At 42.5% G+C, this 15,131-nt stretch overlaps 1 protein-coding gene across 2 annotated transcripts in view; it reads left to right on the top strand.

Annotated features, from left to right (window-relative positions):
• The first annotated feature begins 8,197 nt into the window (after nucleotides 1-8,197).
• LANCL3 (LanC like family member 3) overlaps nucleotides 8,198-15,131 on the top strand; it is a 29,147-nt gene continuing 22,213 nt past the window's right edge. The window contains exon 1 of one of the 2 annotated variants that reach the window (XM_079974526.1): nucleotides 8,198-9,263. In XM_079974526.1, the coding sequence (XP_079830652.1) occupies nucleotides 8,700-9,263 (564 nt within the window). In that variant the 5' untranslated portion in view covers nucleotides 8,198-8,699. The remainder of the gene's footprint in view (nucleotides 9,264-15,131) is intronic. The other variant, XM_079974527.1, reaches the window with a different exon arrangement.

Below are 15,131 nucleotides of genomic sequence, written 5' to 3'. Positions count from 1 at the left end.
TTACTTCAAGATAAGTGTGTATGAGGTTCGCAGTCAGGTATCAAAAGCTGGGAAAACCTGAAGCTACATCATGAGTCAGACTGATTGACTTAAGTGCTTTCCTGGACAAAAGCCTATCTGTATAAAGATTCCTTTTAGCACCATAGCCAGAGCTTGGTCACAGCTTGTGAACACTTTGCCATAGTAATCAAGAACAGGATGTTTTATTACATAATTCATGATGCTGGGTGGGTTATTTTTATTTTACCTTCTGACTTTGAAGGTACTACAAATCAGGGCAGAGTACTTAGAAAATGAAAAGTTGCTATATTTATTTTTATGCCATTGGATGCCCAGATTCTGCCAACTCCATCAAGCTGGTATATTTTACTGAAGTGCAGCTCATTCGAGATTCTTGCATTGCCAGGGATTGAACTAGATGACCCTTGGTGTCCCTTCCAACTATGAATCTGTGATTCATTTCTGTATATATACATATGCAGCGACTGAGTCAGAGGTAAAGAACCCCAGAAGGCAATTTGTTTCAAACAGAAGAAAAAACATACCTGACAGAATCTGCTAGAAGTCTATTACACCACCAATTTTAGATGCTTGCATATTTTACAAAAATGAAAAGCCAACCAAGCAAAAGCTTCCACTGTCATCACAAAATGCACCCCAGAGTAAGGGGTGCGTTTGTAGTTTATTTGAATTCTGAACAAAAGTATTGACACAAGCTGTAATCATTACAAATTAAACTTTTCCCAGTCCTTGACACTTTCTGCACACTGTGGCTGCTTCCAGGCAGCCTATTTAATGAGTATTCTGCCTGATTTGCTGGCGGCGAGATTTAGACAATGTCGCATCAAGCAAGTGTTATCCCAGTTTCCAGTGCATTTCCCCGTTACTTTTATTATTGCAAGAAGCCCAGTCTTTTGTTTCACAAGAGCTCCAAATCAGCTTTAATTGTGCAGCCTGAATTGCCAGAATGTGATTGAATCCCACCCTCCAAATTCCAGCAGCCTGGAAGGGTCCTCTAGTTGACTTGCAGCAATAACATGGGGACAAGAAGTGCTTAGCAGAAGAGCAGTAAATACATGTGAACAAAAATTGATTTGGAAATGTTTTTGGCAGCCATCCAGACAAGTCCTTCAGGTAACCTAAGGCAAACTATATTCACAGACCTTTTTTCAGGATGTTTATAATTTGGGGAGACAAATTATGTGGTTGAGAGACACTACTGCTATCTTCTGCAGATGTTCTGTTTAGCCTGCTGTCAGCTGCAGAAAGATTAAAAAGCCCCAGGTGCTTCCTTACCTTTCCCAACATATCAGGCCCTGGGATTCTGGATCACGGACTGTGTGTGGTTAGGATTATGGTTGTGTACACTGAGGATCAATATATTTGATTCATGTACACCAGGGATTCCCAAACTGTGGTCCATGAACCACGAGTGGTCCACAAGTTTAATTCAGGTGCTCTGCAGCATCTTTGTAAAAATACAAGTGTTAAGGTGACAGCTGTGTGTGCCCTGCCTGCACTCCCTAATCAGGACACTATCCTAATGCCTTAGTGTTGATACTGAATATCCAATGTGGCATGGAGGTGTCCTCTTATCCCTTGCCTCAGGCTGTAAAATCTCTTAAAGATGGCCCAGCTGAAACTGGAAAATGGGGCAGGTGGTGATCAGGGAAAGGCAGTTCAAATGATGGCACTATATAGTAGAGTTTCTTCACTTAAACAGCTATACATAGCTTCCTCTCAGTTCTTCAGTACATCTTGTACCTAGTGCCCCCCCTTCCCGACCCCAGCCAGTTCCAAAAACCAAGCAAAATTATGTTAGCTTTGCTGCTTCTTTCAGCACAGGAGTATTAACTTGTCAATTTTCTCTAGCATGAAAAAGCCTCCACATTTAGAAAGCTTTACAGAAGGTCTGAATGCCAAACATGTCTAGCACCTGCTGAGAGAGAGCACAGCGACTGACTTGAGGCTGAGGAGAATGCCTAATAGGGAACCCATCTGAAGTTAAACACCGATGTCAGGTTTAGCCTTTGGATTGCAAATTAGGTTTAGGAGAAATGAATCCATACAGATTGAGCCTTATGAATCAGTGTTTTAAACAGAATTTGTTTCACTGCCAGAAAAGGGAGAAAAATAATTTAATCACCTCTGTTTTAATGTGTATACTTATTACTGGAGATAGGGGAAATATCACAGTGGAACATAAACAATTTGGCCACCTTCTGTCCCTCTAATTTTGAGTGACATTATAAAAGGCATAGTTCTGGATCAGCTTGTTTCAGGTGATCATACCAGTTTAGTATCACGGTATCCATTTTGTAAAGCAGCACTTTAAAAGACAGTTTCCTAAGACAATAGCCAAGGACACCATGTAGAAATGTGCTTTGTTTTTAAAAGGCTGTGCCAGGGACTGCTTAGCTGTGATGCCAACAGACAAAGGCAGAAAGTATGGAGAAGAATATCCAGGTAAATATTTGAGATAAAAAAAGCACTTATCAATGCTGAGTAATTTGAAATACTTCCAAATATGATGAAAAATAAAACTAAACACACACACACAGCACTCAAGTATTTTGTAGTAAAACAAGCTCTCATGGTATGCACTACAAATATATTTATCATTGTACAGTATCTGAAATAAAATACAGGAAAAACAAGCTGTGTGTTGGTGTTTGTGGGTGTACTGTACCTGCCTTCCCTGAACCCTTGCCCCACTATAGCAACACTAGCCTACAACACACCTTTTTGTAACAAGTGTTTTATTTTTGTATTGCTAAGTTGGTACAAATTCACCATACTGCCAATGCAATGTATTATTGCCACCTTGTCAAGCTCTTCTAGTCTGAAGGTGCGTATTCCCAAGGCCTTTCTTCCTGAAGTCAGTGTAAAGTGCCTTTAAATTATTCAGCTGTGCCCATGCAATCATGTTTTGCCACTGTCACTGCGTTGTCTGAATCTATATATCAGTCTGAATGCACACCCACCAAATGCGAAGTACATTGATTTAAATTAGGAGTTCCCAAATTGTGGTCCATGAACCACCTGTGGTCCACTGGTGGCTCTTGGCATGTCAGTGGAGAACACTTACAGTATGAATTTTATAGACTTTTATGCAGTTCAAATTGTAGTACAATAAAATAAGCAATAAAGGCAGTAAAAGTGGTTGGCCAAGACCCTCAAGCAATTTTCAAGTGGCCTGTGGGGCAAGAGGGGAGTTTGGGAAACACTGATTTAAAATCACTTTGAGTTGTTGCTCTCGGAAAAGGCAGAAGTCCAAAACCTGATTTTTTTTTTTTTGTTCTTTCTCATTCTGCTGCCTTTATCATCAAAATGTAACTAAGGCAAAATACATACAGTGATGTGCCTGTAGGCTCTCACTGCTATCTAGCCCCTGGGACAAGTTTTTTTTTGTGAGTCTATGCACAAATGTCAGCAAAAAGACAGTGCTATGAAAAATAGATGACTGTTTTATTGTATCTGCTAGCAATATTCGTTAACACCTGATCCACAGAATTGATGGAAGTAGAATTCACACAACCATTTTGACAGGGCAATGATATGATGAAGCCAAGAGAAGTTAACTTTTTTTTTTTTTTGCTGTGCTGTGTGCTTCGGTGCATCATCTGATACTTTGTAAAATCATGGCTCACTCTGTCCTACATTTAAACCTCTGAGATCTGACACAGACAGTTCTTCATCCATGACAGTTCTTCACTCCTGGCTTTTCTTTTCTTTTTTGCTGCAGCACAACTACTCGAATATATGAATTTGCTCTAATGGGAGCAGGTGGACAATCCTTGTCCTTATCAAGGAACATGCAAACTATGCTAGAAGTTATCCAGAAGAAGACTAGATAATTATTTGGGGAGGTGGGGGAGCAGAATGATGAGTCTAGAAAAGACAGCACATAATATCAATGAAATGGAAAGGATCAGCAAACAACATATCAACTAGAGGTGAGTTTTAATAAACAGGCCATCTGGACTGAGACTATTGGAAGAAGAGATATTTATGAACATAGCTGTCAACTTACAGATTTGAAAATAAGAGACCAGCAGCCAAAATAAGGGACCTGCAGCCTCACCTGTTCCAGGCACTCCAGTCTTCCTGTCCTCCTGCAGTCTGGTCAAACTCATGCTGGTAGCTTCGAGAACACTGTCCAACCAACTTTGTAACCAGAGGTTCAACTGAATAGAATCTGAATCACATGCAACACAAGGCCTATGCAACTTCAACTTAAGATGGCTCCCCGGCCTGACTTTGCACTGCAAAGTTTGCAGCAGCACGTGCAACAAAATGGCGTTCAGCATTCAAAAACCCCCTCAGCTTGCATTAACTAGCCGCACACAAGGCATGCAAGCTCCACCCCCCAGTCGTTCTTAGACTTCTTATTGGGTGAGCAACACAGCCAAGAAACACAGTTGGAGCCTCCCTCCTCCCTGGCCGGCAGGGAGGGAGGGAGAGGAGCTGCTTCCTTTGAAATTTAAGGGACATCATTTAAGGGACATTTAAGGGACATCTATCAATAAGGGACAGCAGCAGGACATGATGCTGGAATAAGGGACTGTCCTTTCAAATAAGGGACACTTGACAGCTATGTTTATGAATCCCAGATGTAATAGCACTAGAGGATGCAAAACTTTCCTCGGTAGTTCTCTTGGCTTTGTGCTTTACAGGCAGTCTGTGTACACTTGCCCACTTTATTGCTTAAGGGTGATATCCAGTGCACCTATTCCTAAGAGGCATACACTAGCAAAACAGATTTCCCCCACCTCGCCTCTCCCTTTCAGCCCCCACAAGCCCTCAGAGTCAGTTCTAGCCTCTAGGGGATTGGGGGAGAAGATATCTCTCTGTGTATGTGTGCAGTGGGAGGAAATGAAATGAAAGTGTCATTGCATAAACAGAGCTCCTCTGGTGCTGCTGTAGATACAATCCTCAGTATGGCCATATTTGTTTTCCCAGTTCTGAATTGTAGCTCCCCCCACCCCCTGCAACCATCTACATGTAACTTTTAAGCAAGCAGCACCCAGGATAATCTGGATCAGTTCACTTACATAACTATCTTAAAATAATTAAACTCATGCTTTTTAAATGAGAGATTAGCATTCCATGTGTTTACAGGATTTCCTTCAGCATATTCACAGAAATCACAGCAAAAGGGTTAATTGCAAGGCTTTAGACTTCATTTTCACTAATTTGAATTTGTATTCCAATTAATATATTCCAAAAATATAGCACCATGGTAAATATATTTTGTAATGTATTGTCACATCTGGCTTAGCCTAAGGTTAGAATGCTAATGTTGATCCCATAAAGCACTTGGACACACAATTAACATTCACAATGAATTATTCATGTTCTTAAGAGTGTTTAAAAGCACCGTATGAGCCAAAACTGAATTAAATTAAAAACAGTTTTAGCTAAAGAAACATGACATTAAATACATCCCTGTTCTGACCATAGTTGTCATTAATGCACAGAAGGACCTCAGAGATACGTGTTGCTGTCTATGTCAGTTAGTCAAGAGAGAGTCTCTGCTAAGGACTACTAAACAGATGAGTTGGCCACAAATCACTCAGTCAATCAAATAAATGGCCCTTAATTACTTATTTAAACTGATATGCTTTTGCATCAACAAGATCGCTCCTTGTGGTTCTTTAGCTGCTAATCAACTTGCCTGTTAAGATTATAATCAGAATAGTGGTGAAAAGAATAAATATTCTGCAAGGAGCAAATGCATGGAAATACCTGGTAAGTACAAATATATGAGGTTGCAATCCTTAAAAAGTTACAAAGGAATAAGACCCACTGGACATAGTGTGGTTTACTTGTGAGTAAACAGACACATGCACAAAATAATTTGAGGAGCACATTGCTTTATCAATACTAATGATAAATAAATAATATTTTTTTACTCTGGGGTTAAAGAACAGGAAGCAGATAGTAGGAATAAATGGATTGTTCTCACAATTATCAGTACTGGGACCTGGAGTTAGGGGTAACTTTACATATACATTTACAAGGTTTGAAGTGGTAGGGATTGACCAGGAACGAGACCTCAGGATCATGTTAGATACCTTGATGAAAATGTTAATGCAGCATGCAGCAGCTATGAAAAGGGTGAATTCCATGTTAATAATCATTTAAAAAAGGATTGAAAATAAAGCCGGCAATATTTTAATGCAATTATACAAATCTGTGGTGTGACTGCACTTGGAACACTGTGCCAATTCTTATTGTCACACCTCAAAAAGTATATTAGAAAAATGCAAGCAAAATGATTATGAGGCTAGAGTAACTCCCTTATGACGAAAAGTTAAATTTAGGGTTTTTTTAGTTTAGAAAAAAAGTCATGAAAGAGAGATATGATAGACGAGGGGTGTATAAAATTATACAAGGTCTTGAGAAAATAGAGAGAAATCTTCCTGCCTCAGCTGAATGCTGGAAGATTCAGAACAGATACAAGGAAGCACTTCATAAAGCAGAATATTTAAGAAATACAAACAACCTTGATAGCCAAGGTGTCTGTAACAGTAACTGTCTAGTAGCACACATGGTGCAGGAAGAGAAAAGAGTTGACAGCATTGGAAGCTGCTCCCTCTGCAAGGTAATGTGGTTTAGGAAGTAGGAAAAACTCCAGCTGCATGAAGATTGATCCTGAAATTTTCAAATATGCAAAAGTTGATTGTGCATCCTGCAATTGCATGCATGGAGCTTTATAGATGCAAGTGCATTTTCAAGTTTGAAGAGGTGTAAGGCAGGGTTTTCAGTTCAACCATGCATTGATGTTCTTTGCATTCTTCTGCTGGGTGCTGTTTTTGCTCAAAGTGAATAAAGGAAGACCTTCATTTTGTAAAGCAAATTTTATTTCTTAAAAGTCTAGGGAGAAGATTAAAAGTGAAAACTAAGGGATGCTACTAAAAATTAAACATATGCCTCTGGGAAACAGCTGTGTGTGTATGTGATGGTATGCATCTCTCTGGGTTAGGAAGAGTCATTATGTATGGGTCTCTCCCTGCGCACTATTGGAATGCAGCTCTTAACAGCTTTCCACTGGGATAATGTGGCCCATGCTCCAATAAAGTTCCTTACCACTCTTGTAAGTAGAGGTGAATGAAATTTGGCACAAACTATCATGCAATTAAAATTAATACATTCTAAATGTATTTAAAGGAGATACATTGTCCGTTAAGTCCTATATCTGCACTTCATTGTGAACCTTGGCAAATGCACAAGCTTAGCAGAGCCGAGTCAGATAACTTGTGAAGTATTTATAGACAAATTGCCTTCAGGGAGTAAATGCTGGTAAGCTCATGCTTTTATCTAGATTTGCAACTTAAAGAAAATGTAATTGGGGAAAGGACACTAAACCAGGGAATAGGAACTTAGTATGTGTTTTTGGCACTACCTAATACAGTTTTCTAAAACGAATGTCTCATAGCAAGCACAGCCAGACACTGTTGGCTGCAGTCAGTGAAAATCTGCTTCGACTTTACAGTTTCCTCTAATAACAGCAAGGTCATTGCCACTGTGGGTTCAGAAAGAGCTGCCTAGTGTAGCAATTTGTAGAGGAAGTGCACCTGTGCTAGCAGTAGAGCTTCTCTTTTCTGGTACTGCATCTCCTCCATTTGTTCCGTTCAAGATGAAATTCCTTGCCCTGTTCAAGTATTGTAATGTATTGCTGAGGATGAAAAGAAGCACTAAGGTATATTGACATGGAAATTCAACTGGCTGTGTGCGTGCTTAGGTTATTATTACTTACCTCTTTTTGTATTAAAAACACATTTTCAAACATCTTAACACATTCTACATTAAAAACCACGGCCATCAAAAGTTACTTGTGAGACCCAATACATTAAAATAGCAAAACGCCTTATCACCCTCTAATAACAATAATTTAAAGTTTCCTCTTCCTAAAAGAAAAGAAAAAGGATCTGTTTCTTATTGGCCATTCTATATGTATGTGTGTGTGTGTGTGTGTGTGTGTGTGTGTACACGCCTCCACTATCCGAGCGGTGTTTTGGCAGACTGCATGAAGCCCTATTAAAAAACCTATATAATGAAATTTGCACTCATTGATGGACGGGCGTGTGGGAGAGAGACAAGAATACAGTAAGCTTTGGAAAAGAGCTGCATATATTTGAAACAATGGCTCTCTCTTCCGCCGCCCCACGCCGCCGCCTTGACACGCGCGCGCACACGACAGACTTCAGCGAGCAGCAACAGCGGTGGGCGGGGCGCCGTGGCGGTGGGTGGCGCATTCTTGACAGCGGCGGCTGCTGCTACTGCCAGGCGCTGAGGGAGAGTGGCCGCCTCTTCTTCACACCACAGAGGAAATAGCGGGAGGAGGAGGCGGCGGCGGCGGGCTGCTGTCTCTTGCCGACATTTCAGGCAGGACTGGAGAGAGAGAGGAAGCGAAAGGCACGGGCAGAACATGCCAGGCGCCCTGGCGAAGAGAAGCCGCCTTGCTCTGGGCTGAGGGAAGAACTCCACGACCTGATAGTTCCTCCCTCGCCTCTCTGCTCCGAGCCGGCAGAGGAACGGGCTGCTCGGGAGTGGGACACACCTCCTCCAGGGGGCTCCGCTCGGCTTCCCGGCTGCGGAGCGAGCGGCGCCTCGGAGCCCCGGTGGGCGGGCAGGCGGGCCAAGAGCGCAAGCGCCCCGCGCGCCGAGGGAGCCCGGCTGGGTCCGCGCCAAGCATGGAGAGCAAGCGCTGCTTCGCCAACCGCTTCGACGACTACAAGGGCAGCCTGCTGGCCGGGCAGGGCAAGGAGGCGGTGGCGCCCTTGGTGACGGCCACGGTGGACCGCATCCTCAAGGAGGTGCCCCCGCTGGGCGGCGCCGAGGCGGCGGGCGGCCTGGGAGGCTGCCAGGGCGGGCTGTACGGCGGCGTGGCCGGCGTGGCCTACATGCTGTACCACGTCGCGCAGTGCCCGCTCTTCGCGCCCGCCCGGGACTCGTACCTGCGCGCCGCCAAGCAGCTGGTGGACGCCTGCGTGCGCTACGAGGAGGACTGGGCCGACGCCGACGCCGACACCCGCGCCGCCTTCCTGCTGGGCGGCGCCGGCGTCTATGCCGTGGCCGCGCTCGTCTACCAGGCGCTCGGGCTGTCGGACTGGGCCAGGCCGCTGGGCAAGTTCCGCGAGCTGTGCGAGCTGTGCGCCCCGCTCACCTTCCTCGACTGCGGCTCCGACGAGCTCTTCGTGGGCCGCGCCGGCTACCTGTGCGCCGCCCTGGTGCTGAAGCAGAAGCTGGGATTGGAGGTAGCCTCGAGTCCCGGTCACGCGCCACACTCGCCCTTTGCCTTGCCTTAGTACAGGGCTTCCCAAACTTGTGGTTTTGGAACTACAACCCCCATCATCCTTAGCTAGCAGGGCCAGTGGTCAGGGATGGTGGGAACTGTAGTCCAAAAACAGCGGGAGACCCAAGTTTGGGAAACCCATCCTTAGTACTTCTTCCTTCTTCCCTTCCTTCCTTCATTTCCCTGCAGTAGGCATGCGAGCCTGGTGCAGCAAAACCTGCAGAGAGTCTTGTGGCACAATATAAACACATAAGCCTTCATGGGCTAGAGTTCATCAGATCTGAGGAACTGGACTCTCATCCAGGAAAGCTTATACCAACTTTAAAAATAATTGGCCTTTATAAGCTGCACCAAGGTTCTCTGTTGAGCTTTGGTGAAGGGTAAAACGACTTTCCTGGACACAAGAGAGAAGGTATTGGCTTGTTTCCACACAGGTCATCCCACTCTTTTGGGATGTTCTTTGCTCCTGCCTTCACAGTTCTGGATGTGATATTTGATCTTTTTGTCTTTACAAACCACTGAAACTTGGTTCATGCGTTTAGCCTTGTAGAAATGGAAGGTGTGCAAGGTGCGTGCAAGATCATGCTCTGTTCTTGACTTTCCCATATTTACCCAAACTTGTAGCTCTTTAAAGATATTCTAACCTTGTAGAAGGCAGATGCTACCTTGAAACAGGTGTGTTTGTCTGAACATCAGCAGCAATGGATTCAAATCACATGAAAGGGAATTCCAACTGAACATCAGGAAGATCTTTCTGACAGTAAGAGCTGTACAACAATGAAACAGACTCATTTGGAAGGTGGTGGACTCTCCTTCCATGGAGGTTTTTAAGCAGAGATTGGATGGCCATGTATGATCTAGTTGAGATTCCTGCATTGCAGGGAGTTGGACTAGATGACCCTTGTGGTCCCTTCCATCTCTATTATTCTATTATTCCAAGCTCTATGCACTTCCAATTGATTTATAGACATTCTGATGTTCATAGGCACGTAGGTTGGTAGCAGAACTTGCTACTACACCCCCTTCCATGCACACACACATGTATTTGTTCTGTACTGCAGCATGCCTGTGAAGCAGGGATAGGGAACCTGCGACCCTCCAGATGTTGCCGTGCCACAGCCCTCTTCATCCCTGACCATTGGTCATGCTGACTAGGATTGATGGGAGTTGGAATCCCCACATCTGGATCCTTTAAAGAGTTTGTGGATAGTGTCTATATGTGTACAGGTTGAACTTATGTAAGTTTTGTGCACAGGTTCAAGAGAACCCATGTTAGTTGGTGACAGGAATGGTGGGCATGATTCAACTCTTCCACTCTACATGCCCATTTCTATATGATGATGAGTGCCTGAAAATACTTTTCCTTCTTACTAGAGGTTCTCCAGAATAAATAATTTGGTGTCTTCCAGCCTTAACTTTGTTGCCTTAATCTTGCTTGCCCTCCCTAATATCTTGAACGCAAGGGTGCAGTTGTTTCCTCCTCAAGGTGACAACATCTGGGACAGGGAAGGAATTGTGATCTCTTAAGCAATTTTGCGTTTGCAAACTCTTATTTCCTTGCTCCACAAACAGGTGGATGGATATTCTGACCTAATATGGGGTAAGGCGCAAGGGGCTTCATTCAGAAAAGCCAAGAGGCACAATTGCTCTAAAGCCTCAAAATCTGTTATCTGAAGGGTTTGTCTGGAGGCAAGCAGTGAAGAGTGCTTCAAACACAAAGGAAAAAGCTGCACAGTGAATTGGTTCCAGATATTTATCAGGGAAGTGTCTTTCAATGCTTCTTGAAAAATGCTTGGGGCTACTTCTCTTCCAGCTCACCTAAGCAGCCCCTGGACTTTTTCATTGGTATAAGGGGGGGCAGTTAAATACTTAACTATCTGAGGTTCTGAACCCCTGACATAAAGCCTGGCTACACCCATGGACTTTTTCCATCTGGGCTGGGTCAGCAACTCTTTAGCCTCTGTTGAAGAGATGGGGAATCTGTCCCCCTCCAAGTCTTGGACTGCAACTCACATAACCATGGTTGGACATATTGGCGGGTGCTGAGGAAAGCTGAACCACATCTGGAGAGTCTTAGGTCCCCCATCTCTGTTCTGTTGGCTTGGGCTGGTATGTGTTTCTCAACTGTACCAGGTAGCCTATTCTTCTACCCCATTCTTGAGGAGATTGATTATACTGGGAACACTTGGCTAACCCTTTTTTTGGATGTAGAAATGGTGACTCACTGATCATTTTCACTTTTCTTCATCTCAGGGGCTCAGTTTTAGCAGAAACCTAGTGTTACAACAATGGAAGTTTCATATATTAGTAGAACTGACAGGTCATGGAGAGAACAGGATGTGAAATTAAGGACATCTGGTTTTTGGTCTCGGAGCAGTGTTTTTCTGAAATATGGGACATTGCTATAAATTTAGAGGTAGCCCTTGAAATATGGGATATCCATATTCAAGTGTAGTTGTGGTATAAGTGATATGAGAATCACCCTCTTGATATCACATGCTGAAATTACAAGATACAAGACACTGTGTTGTGACACACATGTTTGTTTGGAAATTCATCTTGTCTTGCTTCCTGATGTTAGTGTGTGCAGGATGAAATATTCCTAGTTTGAGAAGCACTCAATCAGTAATTCAGCTACTATTGTAAAAGTCAATTAGTTATATAAGAATCGACAAAGTTTACTTACACAACATCTTCAAATCTTTCTTGTTTAAATTTACTTTTAAGTTCTCTCCCACCACCATAAAAAACTGATAGAAAGTGAATGAACACTAGGTTTAAAATAGGTGTACACTTGTGCTATATATTATAAAGCTAAGTGTAGATCAGTTTATGTTCAGATTTTGGTTTTGAATGAAAGTGGTTTAGGGATGAGCAACTTCACAACAGTTAACTACAGATTCTGCATAAAGTTGGTTATTGGTTTCCATGATAATGATTAAGATTGTGTGTCTCCAAGTCATCATCAGTATTCCTGTTTACTATACCCTGCTCCCTCTCCTTGGATTCTATTTTATAGGAGGTTTGGTTATAAATAAATCAAATAATTCATTGGACACTTTATTCAGTTTATATCAACCTTTGTCAAAAGAAAGGAATGACTTCAGGAGGCTGCAGTCTAGCAAAACTAATAATAATAGTGTTCTTCTAGTTCATATAGATTGTTTTCATAAACCACTTTGAGTTTAATTCTTTAAATAGTGACTAATAAATAATTGTGAGCATAGAATATAATAAAAGCATTGCCCTTTACTTTAACAGTTTTTATTAACACAGCCACTTGCATGTTGGGTGCTGATTAATCAATTCCTCCCAACTTGTTGCTTTAGAGGAAGAAATAAATAGTGGAAGTTGCAGACCATGGAAATCATTACAAAGGCAGATTTAACACACATAAATAGGTTTAGGTTTTGTCTTTGGTATGTGGTGTGCATGACCATATTAACCAAACTATTCACTGACAATATTGCAAGAATGTTTTTCATATGTTTCCCCCCAAAAAATATATCATGTTCTGTGACTAGACCTTAGACTAGGGTGTGTGAGCTGCTTACTAAGATTTTCCCCATTTTCCAGCCACATAACTGCATTAATTTTAAATGGAAATTGCAGTTAATCCCACATATTGTTAAGAGCCGTTACTTCCACTTAGGACTCACAGCCCTAAGAATGTGGTCTGCAGGGGATTTGATTTTACATTGTGAGAAAGCTGAACATGAGAATTTATATTTTATTCATCTAAATTAGACATCCCATATGCCATAATAGACTTTTTAATACCAATATAATTGCATTCACACCAGGGAATTGCACCGGCAGAACTGCTTCAATTTTGACAGCATAAAATCTCCGGTCTAGGGCAGCATGAAAAATAACTTTCTAACATTTATGACTGGTTTAAGTTACTGTACTGCTTATAGCATTAACAGCATAATATATTTTATAACTGCAGCATTTTACATCTGTAAATTTTAAGCAGCAGGAGCTCAGTGGTTTATTATTGGCAGTGTACATCATTAAGCCCAGTGTAGAGAGCCATTTTGCCCTTGAGCTAGTCAGGGGGCATGAGCAGTGCAGTGGCTGAGGAGTGGAGCTTGGTTTGGGGCAGTCTGAGCTTAAACTCACATTAGCCATTAATTTACTAGATAACCTTTAGATCAGGCTGTGTCTCTTTCCTTCAGCCCTGCTCCCCTCCAACTGTAGTATTAGGATAGTGTTACTTACGGTACCTATCTTAGAGGGTAAAGATGACTGAAATAATGTGCCTTAAGTGCTTTGAGCACTATAAAGACAACATTATCTGGCTCAGATTTCTCTGCAGGTTGGGTAGCCAATGTGGTGACCTCCATTTGTTGTTGAACTACAGCTCCTGTCATTCCTGATTACAGACCATGTTCGCTAGGGCTGATTGGAACTTTTGTCCATCAACTCCAGAAGAATGCTATGTTGGCTGCCCATCTCTGGACAGCTTCCTTACAGTATCAGTAGGTATGTAGTATGTTCTCCATCATGTGTAAAAGGCAAATGCTCCTTTGTTTTTTAACAATGGGTCAAACTAGGTGTGACATTTGCATAGCTGCTCTCCTCTGCCGCTGCCCCTGCACTTAATTGCATAGCTGGCATTGGAGCCTCAAGATGGATTGACACTGGTGGTGCAAGAGGAAGAGGGTGTTAACCCTTTGCCCCTGCTATAGTCCATATTGTAATAGAGGCCTTTTGAACCTACTATTCACAATGGGAGGAAAGCTGCTGTTGGCACCAGTCTATCATGCGTGGTTTGGCCATGTCTGTACAGATCTACCCTCCAACATTTCTCTGATAAAAATAGGGGCATCCCATTCCATACCTTCCAACATTTCTCCTAGGAAAAAAGGGACATCCTAAGGAAAAGCGGGACATTCTGGGATCCAGTCAGAAACCGGGACTCCTTCTGTAAATCCGGGGCTGTCCCTCAAAAATAGGGACGCTTGAAAGGGTCTGCAGGGGCCTGTTACCTAAAGCCAAAAAAGTATGCATCTCTTTCCCCATGCCTCTGTCTCTTGGATACATTGTATCTCCTTGCATGCCTACTAAATTTCCAGTGAGGAATATCTGTAAGTGATTATCCATCAACACAATTCATTTTGGAATAATGAAAGTGTGGTTTTCTAGGCTTAATCCTCAAATGTAGAGGTTCTCAGTGGGAGTGAGGCTCCTAATGTTGACAGCGCTGCATGACTTATTGCCCCCCCCCCCAATAACCCTTTCCTTTGGGGCTATGTTGGTGGCCATCACTGACTTATTGTGGGAGCAAATTCTATATTTTAACAATGTTGTGAGCCCAGTTCGGTGGTACAAATGTGACATGTTGGCTTTTACATGTTATTGTAATTATGACCAATCCTGTGGCTGTATGTTAATTCTATCAAAATTCATAATGAGAGTTGGTTAAATGAATGTTATGGGATTCCTCATTTCCTAAAAAATATGTTGTAAATATTTTTATAGCATACGATAAAACTAATTTCCTAAAAACTAGAAGAAATGTTAATTGAATTTTGGGTCACTTAAACTGAACTCTGTTTGACACTATTTAAGGTAGGACAGTTAGTATATGAAACAATAATTTCAATTTTTAGCAATATTGTAATTTTGCTGCCCACCTAACCTGCTGCCTGAGGAACATGTCCCCTTTCCCGCTCTTAGATCCTGCACTGAGACCAGTTGAGAAAGAACAAGGAATTCGAAAAGCTAATCTTAACAGATGGCTTGTTATCAAAATGAAGGGCTGGTATCCCAGGACAAAAGCTGATCATGGACAAACACTCTAATTTTAGCAACTCTGCGGGAG

Source organism: Podarcis cretensis (assembly GCF_951804945.1).
Source record: "Podarcis cretensis genome assembly, chromosome: 4".
In the NCBI taxonomy this organism is placed as follows: domain Eukaryota; kingdom Metazoa; phylum Chordata; class Lepidosauria; order Squamata; family Lacertidae; genus Podarcis; species Podarcis cretensis.
This window is presented reverse-complemented; position numbering and strand designations above follow the sequence as displayed.